Source organism: Equus przewalskii, chromosome X, assembly GCF_037783145.1.
Source record: "Equus przewalskii isolate Varuska chromosome X, EquPr2, whole genome shotgun sequence".
Lineage (NCBI taxonomy): Eukaryota > Metazoa > Chordata > Mammalia > Perissodactyla > Equidae > Equus > Equus przewalskii.
The window spans coordinates 41,057,510-41,077,373 of record NC_091863.1 but is presented as its reverse complement, the minus strand read 5'-3'; the positions used below and the strand labels follow the sequence as shown (position 1 = coordinate 41,077,373).

Below are 19,864 nucleotides of genomic sequence, written 5' to 3'. Positions count from 1 at the left end.
CTAGGCAGCCATGTGGCTGAGCTGGGACCCAAGGTCTTCTGGTTTATTGGCTATTGAGCAGGGCTGAACATTAACCAGGGGGCAGCACAGTCAACTCCCTTGATGGAACCTGGAGCAGGGCTGAAGCATACAGCAGTGAAGCTTGTACACTGCATAACTTGCACAACCATATGCAGTGGCCCTCGGTAAGGGACTTCACTGTTAACAATAAACATAGTTCTGTCATTTATTAATCACCTTTGCATGTACCCAGCATCATTGCTGGGTCCTTTTTTATATAGTTAATTCTCACAGCAGCTTTGTAAGATAGATATTTTACTAAAACTGAGATAAATTAAATACTTTGCTCAAGGTCATGCAGCTTTTGGGTAATGGAGCCAGATTTTGAAATTTTGCTGGAATTCAGACCCAAGTCTTTCTGACACTGTGTTCTTTCCACTCTCCTCTATTGCCTTTCCTGTGTTCTCGCTAGGGAAAAGGAAAGAGTGGTAAATTTCATTTCCATCATTAAGCAGGGTTCTTCTCACCACAGCTGCAGGCCGTTCGCCCAACTGAGGCCTTTGGAGATGTTGCTGTTACTGCTTGCATTTCCTAAGATCTAAATTGGAGATGAAGGTGGGGAAGGAGGAGAGAGGCAGGGACAGAAGGTAGGAATGTGTGTGATGAGGGGTGGGGGACAGACTGTATAGATTGGAAACCAACCTAACTGGAACAAATAACTCTGCCCCCCAAACCTCTGCCCGCAGACCTCCACCCCCAAACCACAGCACTCCCATCCTTTTCACCCTGGACCTTTGTTTCCATAGTATGCTCCCTGAACCACCTGTAGTAGAATCCTTTGGGGGGCAATTATTAAAAATACAGATTCCTGGCCCCCACCACAGAGGTACTAAATACCAATTTCTGGTGAGGAGACCCATTAATTTGCATTTTAAACAACCTCTCCAGATAATTCCGATTAGGAGCCACTTTGATTAGGAACAACTGTCCCAGACCAATGGTTTCCAGCTTTTTGTATCATGCGCCCTTCTCAGAAAGAATTTTTTGAGCATGCACCTGCAATATATGCTGGCAGTTTATTAATAGATTCCTTATATATAATAAACGTCTTACTATTTATATTTTTAAAAGCAAAAAAATGGTGAGAATTTTGCATTAGTTATTCTTAGATGAGAATGGTTTCTAGTTTTTCTTTATGTGTATTCTAGTTGTTGGGTTTTAGTATTGACATTATACAGGATTCTTATCTTCTCCCTCTATTCTCTAGATTCCAGAGTCTAGAAAGTATTAATAGCATTGGGGTTGTCTATTCCTTGAAGGTTGGTAGAATTAGCACAAGACCATGTGAGTGTGCTATTTTTTTTTCTTTGTCAAATTCACCACTATTTTTTTCTATGGTAATTGGTTGGTTTAGATATGTATTCTCATTCTTCTGCAATCAGTTTTGGTAATTTTTGTTTTCCTAGGAAACCATTCTAAGTTTTCAAATTTATTTCCATAGAGTAGAGCCAAGTATTCTCTTACTCTTTTCATTTACTCTCTAACTGCGGTTATTTCTCCATTTCTAATATTGTGCGTTTGGTGTTTTTAAATTAGATTTGCAAGCGCTTTTTCTGTTTTATTGTTTTATATTTTCTTTTGAAGAATTAGCTTTTGGCTTTAATTATTGGTTCTATCTTTTTCTTTAGTCTATTAATTTCTGTCATTAGTTTTCTTTCTGTTTTGCTTACATCTATTTTTGTGGCTCTTTTCTTAACTTCTTTTGCTGAATGCTTAGTTCATTTATTTTAATTTGTTCTTATGTATTTATGTAAGTACTTAAGGCTACAAATTTTCCTTTGACCACTGCTTTAATCAACCATATCCTCTAGCCTCCGATATGTTCATTGTTGTCATTTTCTAGGTACTCTACAATTTCAGATTAGATCTCTTCTTTGACTAGAGTGGATATTTTTTCCCTTTTGTTTTTTATATGTTAGAAATTTTCTTTTTTCATTTTTGTTATTAATTTCTAGTGTTATTGTATTGTGATTAGATACTGTAGTCTGTACTACTCACACTTCTTGGCTTAGTATATAGTCAGTTTAAAAAATGTTCAATGGGCCCTTGAAAAGAAGGTCTGTTTTTAGTGTATGAAGAAATTTAGGTTTTTCTGTTATCTTAATTTTTGACTGTCATATCTGTCATCGGCTGAAACAGTCTCATATTTTGTTTTTGCTTTTTACTACCTTTGCATTTCCTATAGATTTTGTTTATGAATTTTGATGCTATGTTATTTGGTACATAAAGATTAAGAGTAGTTAGATCTGAATCTTGTATTCTAATCATGAATATTATAGTGCCCTTCTTTGTCTTTTTTATTGCTTTTTGCCTTTAATTCAACTTTTTTATGATATGAATGACATGACTCTTGGGATTTTTTTCACTTTTGGCATTAATTCATTTATTAAACAAATATTTATTGAATGCCCACTGTGTGCCAGGCACTACATACCAGATGAATGAAACACACAGGATCCCTGCTCTCATGGAGCTTACATTTTAGAGAGTGGAACACAAAATAAACAAGTAAAAGTAGGTATGTAATATAATATTAGGTAGGGATGTATGCTCTGAGAAATAACAAAATAGAAAAAGGATAATTAAGGATAAGTCATCTCTGTTTTAAATAAGGTGGTCAGGAAAGGCGTCTTTGCCTGAGAGCATTTGTCATCCTTTTATTCTTCACTCACCATCTTGTTTGTTTGTTTCCTGAGGGGGAAATGAGGCGGAAATGCCAGGTGGAACAGTTTGCACACAAGGGGTTCTTATAATCTTAAGTAGCTATAGGTGGGCTAAAGCCCAAATGAGAAGAGAGTGGGGGATGTGTAGATATGACTTTCTGATCCATGTGAGTGATGAACTAGCCAGGATGGGGACTGGAGATGAGGGAAGTGAAGGGGATTTTGCTTTCCATTCTCTCTGAGCTTGGCTACCATTATGTGTATTATTATTTTTTAAAGAAATATTCTCAGTCTTAAGCATGATTATTGAATAGATATTCTGTCTGATGATTTAATTGAACTGCTGGAATTTCCTGTTACTAGGCAGTACTTAGTATGATGCTGATTGCTCAGGCTACAGCAGGAAGCCAGATCTTTCTGGCTTACAGGGCTTAACTCTTTATACTCTGAGACTAAAGAGATGTCCTTTGGCTTTAGTCACTCTTTATTATACAGAAGTTTGACTTTTTATACCTATTTTATACTTTTCTTTTTCAAGGAAGATTAGCCCTGAGCTAACTACTGCCAGTCCTCCTCTTTTTTTGCTGAGGAAGCCTGGCCCTGAGCTGACATCCATGCCCATCTTCCTCTACTTTATATGTGGGACGCCTACCACAGCATGGCATGCCAAGCGGTGCCATGTCCGCACCCGGGATCCGAACCAGCAAACCCCGGGCTGCCAAGAAGCGGAAGGTGTGAACTTAACTGCTGCGCCAGCGGGCCGGCACCAATTTTTATACATTTTTAAACAAACCTGGACTTCTTTTCCTTGGATATTTTTTTCTGTTGCTTATAAGATGAGAATCTTATTTCACCTCACAAGTGATCGTCTTTAATTTTATGATACTTTTTTCCAAGTATATTATATATACATATATATTAAATTTTTATATATATACACATGCACCCTTAACGCTTGAATCTGGAATTTATTTTTATATACAATATATGGTACAGCTCCAAATAACACTGCTCTGCAGTTATGTCAAAAAAATTTATTAAATAATCTTTCTTTATTTCATTGTTAGGGAAGGTCAATTATATAGGATGTTTTTATTGATAGTTTGTGTTTCTGGACTTTCCAGAGTTCCATTAATCAGTAACACACTGTTTTAATTATAATTGCTTTATAATATGCTTAATCCCTTACTCACCCCCCCCATTTCTTCTGTAGCAAAATACTCTTTAATATTATATCCTGCTTTATTTTGCAAGTTAATTAGAAAATTCTATACTTAAAACTTCCTGTTGAGAATTCTAACTGGAATTGCATTAGAAGGAGTTATTTTAAATCCAAAATAGTAGGTATTTGTGAATGGCCTGCTTGATGTTTTTTGTTACAAGTAGAAGAACATGGGCAGAAAGAATACATGTCAAATTCCTGATATAGCTTGCATCTAGAGAGGCAGCAGGGGAGTGGAAGTGGGGAGTGAAACAAAGTGTGTCATTTCTTATTTCTTAAAAAAAATTTGTGAGGCATCAATGGCAAAGTATTAAAGTGTGCTAATTCTGAGCAGTAGGTGGGACCATCAGTATTTATTATAGCAATCTCTGTGTGTTTATAAATATTTGAAATTTTTCATAATTAAAAACCAAACAAACAAAAACAACAGATGAAGCAAGATAACCAGATTTGTAAGCCCTCAAATGTAGCACATTCAGTCTGAGTGCTACAAATAGACAGGGGCCATGTATGTATTTAGACTTTGGAGCTAGACTGTCCAGGTTCAGATCCTAGCTCTACCACTTACTAGCTTTATGACCCTGAGCAAGTTACTTAACCTGTCCATGCCTCAGTTTCCCCAGCTGTAAAGTCAGGACAATAATAATAGCCACTTCCTAGGGTTATTGTGAGGATTAAATAAATTAAGACATGGAAAGCACCTAAAACAGTGCCTGGCATTTAGTACATACTCAGTGAGTGTTAGCTATCAATATTATATATTATATATTCTTATTACTACTATTATTATTATTATTACATTTACTACGTATATTACATTGTTTTGTGGCCATTTTACATTTTACATAAATGATGTCATCCAAAATATGGGACCATCTGCAACTTGCTTGTTTTACACAATCCTCATCTGCTGTTTTGCAGGGAAATGGCTCATTCCAAGGCTAGCTTTTCATGGGCAACCCCCTTCCATCCTTGCACTGAGAACCCAGCACTCGACTTGTCAAGCTACCGAGCAATCTCTTCTCTTGACCTCCTGGGAGACTTCAAACACTCCTTGAAAAAAACAGAGGAAACTTCAGTATATGAGGAGGGGAGCTCCATGGCCTCCGTGCCCCGGCCACTACGCAGCCGTGCCTTCTCAGAGAGCCATATCAGCTTGGAGCCCCAGAGCTCCCGGGCCTGGGGGCAGCATAGGAGGGAGATCTTTACCAAAGTTGATGAGACCCAGCCGGATCCTCTGGGAGCCAGGAAGAAGGCCTTTCCTCCTCCTCGCCCTCCTCCTCCCAACTGGGAGAAGTACAGGCTTTTCCGTGCAGCCCAGCAGCAGCAGCAGCAGCAGCAGCAGCAGCAGCAGCAGCAACAGCAGCAACAGCAGCAACAGCAACAGCAGCAACAGCAACAGCAACAGCAGCAACAGCAACAGCAGCAGCAAGAGGAGGAGGAAGAAGAGGAGGAGGAAGAGGAGGAAGAAGAGGAAGAGGGAGTAGAAGAGGAGGAAGAGGAGGGGGAGGAGGAGGAGCTGCCACCCCAGTATTTCAGTTCAGAAACTACTAGTTCCTGTACTCTCAATCCTGAGGAGGTCCTGGTGCAGGCACAACCCATGGCCTTTGGCCATTTGGAGACCTCAAGGCAGGGCTCACAAAGCCTTCCAGCAGAGCAAGAGTCTTTTGTTCACCATTCCAATGATTTCCTGCCTTCAATAAGGGGCCACTTGGGATCTCAACCTGAGAAGGCTCAGCCCCCTTGCTATTATGGCATTGGTGGGCTTTGGAGGACATCAGAGCAGGAGACCACTGATTCCCCCAAGTAAGTGCTTATAAAAGACATTTGATCCCTAAAGAGGCAGGCAGCATGAGTTTGAATTCCGCTGCCACCGTTTACCAGCTGTGTGACTTTGGGCTGGTCAATTAAACTGTTCCCAGCCTCAGTTTTCTCACCTGGAAAATGGACATGATGATACCTATTTCACATGGTTGTGAATATGAAGATGATCTATGTAAAAGGGCATACCCCCATGCTTAGCACATAGTAAGTGCTCAGTAAATGGTAGTTGTTGGTGTTCTTATCCCTAAATATCACTATCAAAATACTATGTGTATTATTTCTCAATTTGTCTTTAAGGTATACATCAGTTTCTTGCCCCTGAGCCAGAAGGCATTAAACCCTTGTTGCCTTGTGAATTTTCCCAGAAGCCTGGCTCAGGCCCTTTTCTACCTTTTCTTCTGCTTGCTCTCTAGAACAAGAGGCCAGCTCACAACCTGACCTGCCTCTGTTCTAGGACCTACTTGGGCTTCTAAACTCTTCTCCCCACCCCAGCCAGCAAAGCTGTTCCTGGGGTTGGGTGCTTTATGCACTGATCATTCCTTACAACAGCTAAGGGCATTCTTTTCCTCTTACACTTTCTCCATCCCCCCATCCTTGTTTCCCGTGGCTCTTTGCATTTGCTTCAGTGTGCAGTAGGTGGTAGTTGACAGGATGAGCTGCCTGGACAGGGAGGCCTAAGCAGGAGTGTAGTCTGGCGGCAGGACTGCTGGTGTCTGCTCCCTTCACTGTGCCAATGCTTCTCTGCATTCCCCACAGTGTGTGGTTGTTCTTGTTGCCCCAAAGCAAAAGAGCTTTGGCATTCAGCTTTGCCAGTCCTCCTGCAGAGAGCTCAACCCCCTCTCCACTGGGGGTGGGGGTAGGGGGGCAGGTGTTATCCTCTAAGTGCTTTCTTTAGGTCCTTTTATAGAAGGAACTTGCCTGAGACTTGTTGCTGTTAGAAGTACCTTGTTATTGTGTCTTTCACTGACAGGCAAATCCATTACTTGGCTATCTGGAGCTAGTTGAGAAATTTTCCAGCCCAAGGTGCCACAAGCACAGCACTTACAGGACCAGGCTCCCAGACGCTGTGAGAATCTCTTATCAGATCCCTAGTGGGAGCTTCTCAAGTTGTCCATTTAGCTGGGGAGCATTCTTATTGTAATTACAAAACATTTTGTGCGAAGTGACTGTGATTGTTAACCTATCAGAGCAGGGAGAAGGGAAAGTGACCTAGCACATAGTAGGCACTTAATATTTCAGAAGAAAGAAAGAAAGAAAGAATGAATGAATGAATGAACACATATTAAGTATTTGCTATGTGCCAGACACTACTAGTATTTTTATATTGATTATTTCATTTAATCCTCCCAACAGCCATATGGGCCGTTATCATCCTCATTTGACAGATTAGGAAACTAAAGCTGAGCAAAGTAAGGCACTAACTAACTCTGAATTGCACAGCAAAGATTCAAAGCCAGATCTGTCTGACTCCAAAACCCATGCTTATTTTGCCATCCTAGGTAGCCTCTCTCAGAGAGATCTCGTTCTTACAGTAGACCAGGTCTTCGTGAGGCCCTTCTGTCTCCTGTGAGGCAATGTGTACCAGAGGTAGTAGTTACAGGCCACAGCCTTACCGCTTTCAGCTTCCTGGTCCTCCCTCCTTTATGTACCTCCATTCACCTTGGCACCTTGGCCAGAGAGAAGGAAATTGCTATTACTAGAGATCTTGTAACTTGTTCAAGAGATTTTTTTTTTAATGACCATAGGATGTGAGAGGAAACATTTGTTTGCACACAGCCCTGGCTAGTAGCTGCAAGAAATCAATTACAGATACGTCTTTGATGGATATTTAAGGAACAGCATCAGTCCCAACATAGCTAATATTTTCTGCCTGCTTACTATGTGCCAAGCATTGTTCTAAGCACTTTTGTGTATCAATTGATTTACTGTTCACAACAAACCTATGAAATAGATACCATTAGTCTCCATTTTTTAGATGAGAAAAGTGAGGCACAGGGAGATAAAGTAATTGTGGAAGACCACAGGTAGCCAGAACCCAGGAAGTCTGGCTCACTGTGCCCACTACATCATCCCAGGATCTCTAGACTAGTCGAAGTGATCCTATTCTAGACCCTCAGAGAGCACAAGGTTCTAACTAGAAGGAAGCAGCTTTAAGATTTTGTAAGGGAGAATATTGTTAGTGGCAAGTAGATGTGTACTATTTTGAATCTAAAATGCAAAAAAGACATCCTAATTTCATCTAAGTTAAACCAGAGTATCTCTATAACCCGTGTACTGTTCAGTTGCAAAATGCTGGGATACATGTAGAAGCAGGTTATTGGGATTATCAAGTTTTGGTTAAGTCTAATAACTCTGATTCAAGTTCAAGTATAGCTTGCTTTATGGACTCTTTGCATTTCCTCTCAGTGCTCTGTAGAAGGAATCTGATTTTTGCTTCAATGTTCATTATTAAATTCAGATTATGTTCTCATAGATCTCCTGTAACCCCTGCCTTATTAATGGAGGGTATAAGGAAAGGAGCCTAGAAACATAGTGCCTAATATGATACACCATAATATGGTATAGGGCTGTGTCTGCTGGGGAACTGAGTCTCCAATTAGCACATCCTTTTTAAATTTTTTTCCATTTTTATCGAGATATAATTTACATACAGCCACATCCTCTTCTTTTTTTTAATTTCATACTTACTTTCAGCACTTTCTGACTCAGAACTCTCACACGTGCCCTAAATATTTTTCTTATACACAGGAATTTCCTAAGTTTATACTTTCATCTTTCCTCCAGAATGTTCTCTCTTCTCTGCTAACATATAGTCCAGTGAGAAAATTCCTTACATGCAGGGTTTTATATGATGTCAGGTTTCCCTTCTGCAGTATAGTATAGTGGCTCAAAGCACAGATTCTGGAGTTAGGTCACTAGGTCTAAATCACAGTTCTGCCATTTACTGTCTGGTGACCTTGGGAAAGTCACTGCTTCTCAATGCCCCATGTTCCTTATCTGTAAAATGGTTGTCATGAGCATTAAATTTTAGATCTGTGACTACACACATATACACACACGCACATACACATGTATATCTTAGGACAGCTTCTGGGGTATAGTAAGCACTGCATGAATGTTAGCTAGTATTGTTCTGTTATCAATATTATTCACTTGAAAACCTACATGTAAAATGTACCTAGGATGAGGAATATTGGCATGCCCAAATTTCTTTTGTGTGATGAATTAGGAGACAGCATAGCATGAATCAGTAAATAGCTGTGGAGCCTTTTAGCCATTATTTTTGACCTTTATCTAAGAGCTGCAAATAGCTGCAAAAATGACTAATGAGTTTTTTCCTATTTTTCCTTTCAAACAGCTAGAGGTTAGCAAAGGGGCAGCGACACAGACAGGTGGAGGGTGGGGGTAGCTGGTAGGAAACAAGAATATAGTGGGGGTGGGCCTCCCCCTTGCATAAACCATGGGTAGAATTATTTGCCCCTCCATCACTGACACCTGACATTGAAGCATTTCTTTTTATTTTCTTACTCATGCCAGACCAGAAGCCTTGATGACAGAAGAGTCCAAACCCAAGCCAGCATGGAGCCAGAGCTACTTCTTTCCTGAGGAGCAGTTCTCTTTTATGGGCTGGGGCTCTGAGAAGCAACACCTCAGCCCCGCGGGCTTCGGTGAACCCAAGACAACAGGGTCTGCTGCTACACTTTTCAAGCCTCTGGGTGCCACTGGTTCCATTTCTTCCCCATGTCATTCTGCAACCATGGAGGAGGCTGGGGCCTTTGGGGATATGCCAGAAGTGGAGAAATCCTATCCCTTCTCAGGCCGAAGGCCCGCCCCACTGCTGGCAGTCTTAGGAAAGCTCATGAGAGACGTGGTAGGCTGTGACAAGTCCCTGGCAGGGGTGCTAACCCCAGCCTCCAACATGTGACCACTGCTGAGGTCGTGGGTGACCTCTTTGCTGTGGGAGATCTGCAGTGGAGGGACCATTTCAAGCAGGAGTGGCACCACCAGGAAAGAAGAAATGATGAGAGTGTCCAGGAAAGCTACAGGGTGCCTTTGTAAGCAAGCAGACTAGATAAAGCCACAGTGGATGGGAATCCAGAATGGGTAGGAGGGAGGCCAACAGTTTAGAGGACAAATAGCTAAGGTCTCAGATATGTCCCTACAACCTAGCCCTTCCCTCGGGATCTGTATTCTGGGGCCATGAACCAAGGGGAATCATTGATGATCAGAAGCCCAGAACATTAGGGGCCTGCCAGTTTTTCTGGATTTTAGTAGGGTCTTAATGACCAAACCAAATCATTCTGGCTGCAGACATCAGGGGCATATGAGTAGCCTTCTAATTTCTTAAAGGTGGCCTTGACTTGGCTTCTAGATAGTCTTCATGTGGCCTGTTTACATTTGAACAGTGCATTATTTCCTTATTTTACAACTCTTTGGTGAAGGAGGGTCCCATTTTACAAATGGGGAAATTAAGAAGCAGAAAAGTTAACAGCTTCTCAACAGAGGTGCTCAAATGGTCATTCTTTGTTTCCACAGACAAGAGTTTCAGCACTTCTCGCCTCCTCAGGGGGCCCCAGGGATCCCTACCTCTTACTCAGCTTATTACAATATTTCTGTGGCCAAGGCAGAGCTGCTGAACAAGTTGAAAGACCAGCCCGAGATGGTAGAGATTGGTCTGGGAGAAGAGGAAGTTGACCATGAACTGGCTCAAAAAAAGGTGAACTTTTTGATATGCCTTACAGATTTTCAGCATTTAACTTGAGTATGTCTGGAGGTTGACCTGCCCTCTATGCTCTCCAGAACATCTTGGTGCATTTCTGTATTTCCAGTGTGGAAATCAAATAGCCTCTCTGGGTTTCTCACAAATGCAACTACAGTCTCCTTTTTGTCGGATCCATAATAGTAATAATAGTAGTAGTAATCATAATCATCATAACAGTGTCTCTCTAATCCTTAAAACAGCTCTACAAGGTAGACATTACTATCTCCTTTTGACCAGTTGAGAGGACTAGGTTGCCCAGGGTTACAGGCTAAGTGGTAGATCCAGGACTTGAAGTCAAGACTGTCTGCTCTGCTCTATGCATTCTATTCTATTATGCTGTCCCTCTGAAATAAGCTAGCTTTGTAAGTAACTTGCCACCAAGGGCACATCCGAGTTTTTGCCAGTGAGCTCCAACCAATGGCAGTCATTGATTGTATTCTCTTTGTAACTTTCTGAAAAAGAGAACAGACTGACTAAGAAAGAAAATGAGAAATTATAGACTGGTAAACTTTAGTATTTACTTTCAAGGATAGTCTGTAATCTCTTTTTTAAAAATACTAAAATAGGTAAATGGAGATGATGATACTGTTGTTCTGAAGCCTCCCCTTTCTTCCTCTAAGTGCCACTAGCCTGGTTTTCTAATCAAATTCCTGGAATCACTTTGCCGTCCTTGCACTTACCCATTTTATTTCATAAGCAAATAGGGTTTCCATGGCAACCTCAAAGGCCCAATTTACCACTGTGTGGGCATCTTAACTCAAGGTAAATTGCTCTTCTGCTCATATTTCTCATTCAGGATGTGACCTATAGGAAGGCTCAAGGCTATTTGCAAGAGACCCCCCTCACCACTTTCCAATCTGAAGCCAAATGTCAGAGAAAGAATTGGAAGCATAGTGGTATCAAAGATTTGTTGATCCTGATGCCTGCTTCCTTGGAGTCCATGTTCCTGAGCAGGGCAGGGCTGCTCCTGGCTTACTCAGGACCTTTTTATTCAGAGCAAACCTAATAAAAGTCTGACCAGGAAAAGAGAGAAATGTTTATAAATGGCAAAGCACAGAAGAGCAGATAGTGATTCGAAGTGACTGTAGGTGGGCTAGGACAGTTTTCATCTCTGAGGAAGATAGGTGAGGAAGGTCACTGATTTGCAATATCCCAGAAAAGCAGCTCAGCTCTACCTGCGTCTCCAGTGATTCCACAGCTCTGTCTACTACACTTTCCACCAGTTGAAGTTAGGTCGAAAAGCCCAAGTTCCAATAAACCAAGGACTCTCTCTACTTTCATCCTTCCAGATCTATGGAACCTAAGAGCTGTGGTGGGTAGGTGATTTTCCAAGTTGATCATTTGGCGCCCAGCCATGCCTTGTCCCTGGCATTGGGTTTTGTATGGGAAAGCAGAAGGCAGGGATATAACTGGGAGCCCCTTGGTATCTAATTGTGTTACCTCATTCGTATCATTGATCTCTAATTCCCAGTGGGTTTTAGATTTTCCCCAAATGTAAGTCTGTTACACTTCACACTAAGACCATGGTGATCTCCTGACTTCTGACCAGTTCTGACATATGACAACAGGCCCTAGACCCAGAGCAGTCTCTCTAAGTCTTGGTCACCGTGGACATCTCTAAATTAACTACTAGAAAGGAACACACTTTAGAAAACTACAAACCTATGGTCCCAGAGTGGCTAGGCAGGAATAATAGTAAAACAAACACTGAAGCATATTTCCTATATACAAGATACTATTCTAAGCATGTAACATCATTAACTCGTTTAATTCTCATAACAACATGATGAGATAGGTACTACTGTTATCCTTTTTTTAGATGAGGAAATTTAGGCACAGAGGAATTGAGTAATTTACTAAAGGTCACACCACTTCTTTGTGGCAGAGCTGGGGTTCAAACGCAGGTAGTCTGGTGCTAGAGACCATGCTCTTAACCACAATGCTATATTAGCTGCAAAGGCTGTGGGCAACCTGAGATGGGTCTATTCTTATCAGGACCTTGCAGCTAGACAAGTGTTCATTAGCTCAGAGTGCCTGCTTGTGGTGGTAGTAATAATAATAATAATAATAATAATAATAATAATAGCAGCCTCAGTAAACATGTATTGAACACTTAATGTGCCTGGCACAATACTGAGTATTTTACTTCTATGATCTCATTTAACCCTCACAACAATCTTGGAGGGGAGGCATTTCTCCGCTTTGCACACGTACATATGAGGAAACAGAAGTCTCAATGGGATTGGGTATTTTGCCCAGGGTCACACAGTTTGGAGAAGGTGGAATTGGAATCCAGGCATCTCTGACTCCAAAACTCCACTCTAGCACACTGCCTCCGTGTGATTGCAGTCCCAGAACTGGTTTTACCTATAGGGGAGACAAATCAGAAGACACAGGCAGTGCTTCCCTTGAGAAATTTACCATCAATAGTAAGAGAGGGATCAGACTCACACATGAAACAGAAAGTGAACAACCTCAAATTATACTACAGAGTTCTAATTCTTTAAGACTGGAGAGTTCAGAACAGAAAAGTATCATTGAGAAGAAGAGTTATGGGGGTAGGGACTTCCTGCAGGGAGGGAGAGGGCAAAGCTGGGCTCCAAAGAAAGAATTGGAATTGCCAAAGTGAAGGAAGAGATTAAGAGAAGGCAGAACTGTATAAACAAACCAGGAACACAAAAATGAGCAACGACAAAAAAATGAACACACAAAAAATGTTGTGAACGCAGAGAGTGAGAAGCTAATCCTGAAAAGTTCTGAGGAATGAGATTAGAATGGTGGGGGGGGGCAGACTGAATAATAATAATAGCAGCCAGCTTTTAGTAAGCATCTCGTCTCTTCCAAACCTTTTGCATGCATTATCTCGTTGAATTCTTATTACAGTTCAATGACGTGGGTAATGCAATTACCCACCCCCCCCCCCCACATTCTACAGATAAAGAAAGTAAAGCTCCATAAAGAAATTCACCTAAAGTAGCAGAAGAACTAGGAAGTCACAGAGCTAGAAGTTAAACCTAGTCATTAGTGACTCCAGAACTCACACTCTTATCTAAAAGGCCTCAGAAGCCAAGCTGGGGAGGGCAAAGATCTAGCACAGTGCTATAAACATCAGAGGTACTTAAATGGATTGAAGGAGAATGAAGCAATAGGCAAATACTCCATGACAATGCTTTTCCAATCTATGCTTTCACAAGCATTCCAGTTCCTGTTTATTAAAGAGTCTCAGCAAGCATTTGTTAAGTTACATTTGACAAATGAGAATTAGCCCATGGGTACCACTTATCTAATGCCAAGAAGTTTGGTAGTGACAGATTCCTACCAGATCTGAAGAGAATGGGAGAGAAGCTGCCTGTCCAGAAAACTGGAATTGCTCATGACTTGCTCAGGTTTCCTTTGTTGCCAGTGACTGGGGTAGAGCCCACCATCTGTTACTTGGGTCCCACCACAGAGGTTACAGGCACAGATCAGTTTCTGTCGGTCCCCATTCTTATCCTTTGCCTTCTCCTGTTTATTTCTCCTAGATACAGCTTATTGAAAGCATTGGCAGAAAACTTTCTGTCCTGCGGGAGGCCCAGCGAGGACTGCTGGAGGACATCAGTGCCAATTCTGCCCTTGGGGAGGAGGTGGAAGCCAACCTGAAAGCCGTCTGCAAATCCAATGAGTTTGAAAAATATCATTTGTTTATCGGGGACCTAGATAAAGTGGTCAACCTGTTGCTGTCACTGTCTGGACGACTGGCCCGGGTGGAGAATGCTCTCAACAGCATCGATTCAGAGGCCAACCAGGAGAAGGTAGAGTTGGGGTATCTGGGGTTTAGATGGAGGGAAATGCCATCTGTTTTTCCTCAGGGCTTCCTCTTTCAAGTTTGGTTAGTCTGCGTGGCAGGAGAGCATAGTGTTAAGAGTGTGGTCACTGGCTTTTAAGTGCCTTGAAATTCTGGCTCTACCACTAATTAGCTGTGACTGTGGGCAACTTACTTAACCTCACTCTGACTCGGTCTCTTAAAAAATGGGTTGAACACACTACCTGCCTCATGAGGTTGTGAGAATTAAATTAGATAATCCATGTTAATTAGTTAAAACAGGACCCAAAACAAGGTAAACACTGAATCTGTCCTAGCTGCCAGTAGTAGCAGCAGCAATTCAGCCTCACTCTCTCAGAATTGAAGGAGGAGGTCTCACCAAGTAGGGGAGATTGGGAGACCTGTCAGCTTCACAGGTTGGGTCACTCTGCATATATTCCTGAACCAAAACTGCTTTATCTTTCCCTATGCAAGTGGTTTTGGACACAAATGTGAATCCACAATAAGAGGCACATATGCATATGCATACACACATGGATACATACACTCACACACATACACCCAGACAGAGACACATACCATTTTGAAAGCATTGTCACGGTGATGATTGTTCACCCAACGGAAGAGGCACGTGATGGCATTGTCTGAGCTTTACCCCACCCAACCTCAGTGGTGTCCACAGATTAAAGACAGCTTAGAGATGGAAAGAGGTGGTTTCACATCTCCCTGTCCAGAATCGCTGTCGTGTTTATCCTGTCTGCTATAGGACAGAAAGGCTTTTGCATGAAGGTTGACTTCAGGGCAGGAATTCTAGGGACTGATCCATTAGCAGAGTGGGTAGTTGCTTTGTGGCAGCATCCCAGGTAGATCACTGGGTTAGGCAGATTACTGGTAATTGGGATGGCCCTTAATTGGTCTTCTGCTTCCCCAGTTGGTGCTGATAGAGAAAAAGCAGCAGTTGACAGGGCAGTTGGCAGATGCCAAGGAGCTGAAGGAGCACGTGGACCGTCGGGAGAAGTTGGTGTTTGGTATGGTCTCCCGCTACCTGCCTCAAGACCAGCTCCAAGATTACCAGCACTTTGTAAAGATGAAATCTGCCCTCATCATTGAACAGCGAGAGCTGGAAGAGAAGATCAAGCTCGGGGAAGAGCAGCTCAAATGTCTCAGGGAGAGCCTACTCCTGGGGCCCAGCAATTTCTAATTCTGCCAGCAGATTGCCCACACCATCCCTGCCCAGCCACAATGGGAAATGCTTTCAATCTTCGTTAGCAGTTTGTTAGCGAGTAGATAGCAGTTAGTTAGCAGTTTGTTCCATATCCTCTACCCTGGATGTCTCTCACTGCCCCATACCTAGCAGTGTTCCCAACCAGCCAGGAGACCCTGGGGAGGCCCCAAGCTTCTACCCTAGGGAGTAGAAGCAAGAAGTAGGAGCTGCAGCAAGATGTGATCATACAACCACATTCTCCTTCCCATGGTTTGCATGGGCAAGCACTCACCACACACAGAACCAACAAAGTGCCTTCATTATTCTTTGTACTAGGACACCAAAAACATCACACACTCACCACTCACCCACACTCGGCCTCTCAAGACTCAGAGAGAAGCTGCCTGTGTAGCTCCACTCTCCCCCAAGGCTCATGACCCAGCCACTTCCCACAGAGAGCTGGCTGTCTTGAGGGCATTCACTTACCACCATTTTCAGGACCCCACCCCCACCCCAAGCTTTGCAGGGGGAAACAGAGAAGGAGAAATTACACTTAATAGAATGTGAGCAAAGGTTGGGAATCCCCAGGTGTCCTGCTGGAAGGAGCTAGGCTTAAACAAATTAGCTCCACCCCCACCTTCCCCAGCATCTAGTTGAGGAGGAAGAGGCCTACTTTCATCCCTGACTAGTGTGGCCCTCCTCCTATCCTAAGACTTTTGGCCTACTGCTTCCTGTTTCAGCTTGCCTTTTCGTTGCTAGGGGTTACAGTGGCCTACCCAAAGGGCTTCACACTATGGGCCATTAATAGCTCTACTAAAGCTGACTTCTGGATACGTGTTTCATTATTGAGGGGAGGGAGTTGTTATTATTGTATTTTAAATGGCCTTTTGATTTTATTTATTTTTATGTTTTGATTGTCTTTTTCTTTTTTAACTAATAAGGTGAGAAGAGGGGAGTTAGAGAGGGAAAAGTTAGCCCAGAAGGAAAGCGTTTCTGCAGATCAGCCTGAATTCACCATGGCTAAATAAGCGAGTGCCGAGGCCTTGAGTTCTTCCCACTATAGCTGACAAGTATCGAAGAAAAGAATTCTCACTTTGAACTCAGAGCTTCCCTACTATGGCCTGGTCCTATACTTCCCTTGAAGTCTAGATGACCGTGAGCTTAGCACTCCCCAACAGGGTTCAATTTTTTCTTACTCAATTTTTCTTGAAACCAAAAAAATCTGAACGTGACAAAGCTTCACCCATTTCTCTACCATCTCCAAGCTAAGGAATGGGTAGAGGTAAGCTCAGGAGGGGCTCCTCTATCTAACAATTGCTTTCCAGCCTGGGACCTGGCTCAGGGAACCAAAACTCATAGTAGCTGAAATCTCCAGCCAGGGCCAGGCCCCCCAGGGCAGATTATAATCCAGCCAGGATTTTAGGCACATAAACAACTAATGCTGCTGCTGACACCCATAGCCAGTTTCTATCTTGGAAAAGCCCTCAGGTGGGCAATGGCAGAAAGGGAGTCGTGACCAAACTCTGCCCTTGTTATCCAGCTCAATTCCCTATTCCTTGCTAACTGGGGCTCATGCTTGGTATTGCACAGCCCTGCCCAGCAAACCCTGGCATCTCTTCTAGTTACTGCTGAGTTCCTCAGGGTCCTTGGAGGTCAACTGTAGCAGCAGGGGTGCCTCATTCAACCAAAGAATTTGCCAAGAAACTTTGCTGCTGCTACAAATACTGGTCTCGAGTTTCTGTTTCCTCTTCATTGTATTTGAAAACAATGAGAGAATCTTGGCCAGCAGGGTATCCTGAGGGGAGCCCTGGGTATGCTCTTAGTACACTGCTGCTGGTAAAATGTCAACCTGCTATTCTCCCCTCAAGTGGAGGATTCTACTCTGTTCAGGAAGATTAATGGTTTGTAAAGGGCTAGGCTTACCCACACCAAGGTTGAGGAAGTTGGGGAGTGCTTTGAATAGAGGCTGGGGTTGCCATCTGTTCTTTTTAATAGGCTCCAGGACAAAACAATGAGCAAGTTGAGATGTCCTGTACTGGGGGGATGAAGGCAATATAGTTCACCATTCTAAGGTGTTTTTTTTTTTGCTAGAACAGCTTTTTGGGAATATAGGCCCAGGGAAAAAGAGTGGTGACTTACCTGGACACCATGACCATGATCTGGGTTTTTCTTATCAACGTTAGATTGGTTGTACCTTAAGTTTATCACACTACAAGTACTATTGACTCTGTTATTTGTGTCCCTTATCTCACATCAAATTATTCTAGAGTTGGAATCAGAGTATAAGGATGCTCATTTTCCCATGAAAGGACAATTTTCAAAGCACTTAAAATAACCCCAAAACTATATTGAACCGTGAAGCTCGAAAGACAGAGGTGAGCTTCTAAAGAGGCATGGATGCCCTGCACTGCTAATGTGGCAGTCTCATTGTGAGTGATAGTGCTGCAAAGCTGCCAGTATTACTTGAGATTCAGTGTCTCTCCTCTATTCTCATTTCCTGGGCTTAGCCCTTCACTAAGGCCTGCCAGGGAGTAGCAATTTGGAAGGCAGGCCAAGGGATTTCCCCAAAGACAGTTATTAGTCTTGACTTCTGCCCTCTCCCTTCAAATACTCATGAACAGGCCCCAGTGGGTGATAGGTAAACTCAGTGGTTGATATATGGAGAGGAATCAGTCCAAGAGTTACTATCATATGTCCTCCTTACTTTCCCCATCTCCCACTGGCTCCCAGGGCTCTGGGTAATTGAGTCTCCTTGAGTCCCACCAGCTGCAGACTCAGCGAGAACAGAAAATGCTCAAGGGGAATCCAAGAGAAAGAGACAGAGACACTGAAAATAAATCCCTAGAAAGGGAGAGACTGGAAGCAGAGGAACAGAGAGGGAGAAAAGATGAAAAGTCTCTTTCAAGACCAAGTTCAGGTTCTGTTTTCCCTTTAACCTCATGTGCCAAAAAGCTGCCTAGGGGCACCAGAGCCATAACCTTAACCCCAGCCTCCCTGAAGGTGCTGCTCTGCCAGTAGCAGGCCCCAGATGGAAGAAGCTGGGCCACTTCTCCAGTCTGGAGCTTGGTGACTCCCTCTGTCTTTGCCAAAGGAGTTGTCTATGCCAATAATATTTCTGTAACAGCATATTGTATTCTTTGAAGATTAGTAGCTCTTTAGAGGGGGGTGGGGCAGGGGGCAATTTCTATAGATAAAGGAGCAGTGTTTGTTGTACAACTGTTGGGGGTCATCTATCCCATGTGAAGCTATTATTTTTCTGAATCTTATTGTTCCTGCATTTGTGTCCTCCACCACTCCCTTCTTGGCTGACATTGATATGCCTGCCAGATTGTCATCAAGGGTCATACTTCAATAAAAGGTGCTAAGGACAAAAAAATACATCTCACGTGTTTTGACTGAGGTGATGGAAATCTCCCAATATTCTGCTGAAAAGGATTGGAAAGGAATTTGGTCACCTATCTATAGTCCTTCATAAGTAACCATATGACCAGAGCCTTACCCATATCCCTAAACCCTTACCCTGGCCCCTCAGGAATAGCACTGATGCTATACTATTCATTATCCCCAGTAAAATAATTTAGAATTCAGGAAGAGTCAACAATAGGTGCAATCTCATGTGTAAACCTCAATAGTATACAGTATGGTTCTGGAGTTCATCCTGATCAGAGGTGAGCCACTTTCTAGATCTCCTCCAATCTTGTGTTCTGTCTACTAGTATCATCTTATTCTACATGATAGTCCAGTCTCACACCTTCCTTCTTAGCAACCTGGAAAGCAAGGTCCTCGCTGATCAGCTCTCCGAGGTAACCTCAAGGTTTGGACCCAAGTGCACTCCAGGCACCTCCTCTGATGCTGAAAAGCTTACTTTTTCCCCCAATCCATGCATTGTTCATATCCCAACTGATCTCCTCCTATTCCAGATATCCAGTGCAGTAGAGTGGAAAGAGCCAGCTTTGGCGTTAGAATGAATTGGGTCCAAATTCTGGCTCAGCCGTTTATTCTATGAACCTGGGTTGTTTGCTCAACTTCTGAGTTCATTTTCTTATCTGTAAAATGGGAACAATAATAGGTATTTTGCAGGGCCGTTGTGGCTTAAAAATAACAAATGAAAGCCACTAGGTATCTACTGAGAAATTCTTAGGCAAAATCCTGGGCTCTGCTTCAAACCCACTGACAACAGTCTGCGTTTTAGCTAGATTCCCAGGAGATTCGTATTCATATTAAAAGTTGAGAAGGACTGACCTATCACAAATATGCCCAATACATGGTGACTATTATTCTAGTCCTGACTTACTCAATTTATTCTTTCCTAATCCCAGACATATTC

The 19,864-nt window shown here is 42.7% G+C and overlaps 1 protein-coding gene across 4 annotated transcripts in view; it reads left to right on the top strand.

Moving 5' to 3' along the window:
• SHROOM4 (shroom family member 4) overlaps nt 1-18,915 on the top strand; it is a 208,025-nt gene extending 189,110 nt beyond the window's left edge. For 2 of the 4 annotated variants that reach the window (XR_011536267.1, XR_011536268.1), the window contains 5 exons: nt 4,867-5,751; nt 9,307-9,824; nt 10,306-10,486; nt 14,053-14,322; nt 15,265-18,915. Coding sequence is in view for 2 of the 4 variants with exons in the window: in XM_070606348.1 (XP_070462449.1) it covers nt 4,867-5,751; nt 9,307-9,456; nt 10,306-10,486; nt 14,053-14,322; nt 15,265-15,534 (1,756 nt within the window). In the remaining 2 variants the exon portion in view is untranslated. The remainder of the gene's footprint in view (nt 1-4,866; nt 5,752-9,306; nt 9,825-10,305; nt 10,487-14,052; nt 14,323-15,264) is intronic. The other 2 variants (XM_070606348.1, XM_070606349.1) reach the window with 1 other exon arrangement.
• The last annotated feature ends 949 nt before the right edge of the window (nt 18,916-19,864 follow it).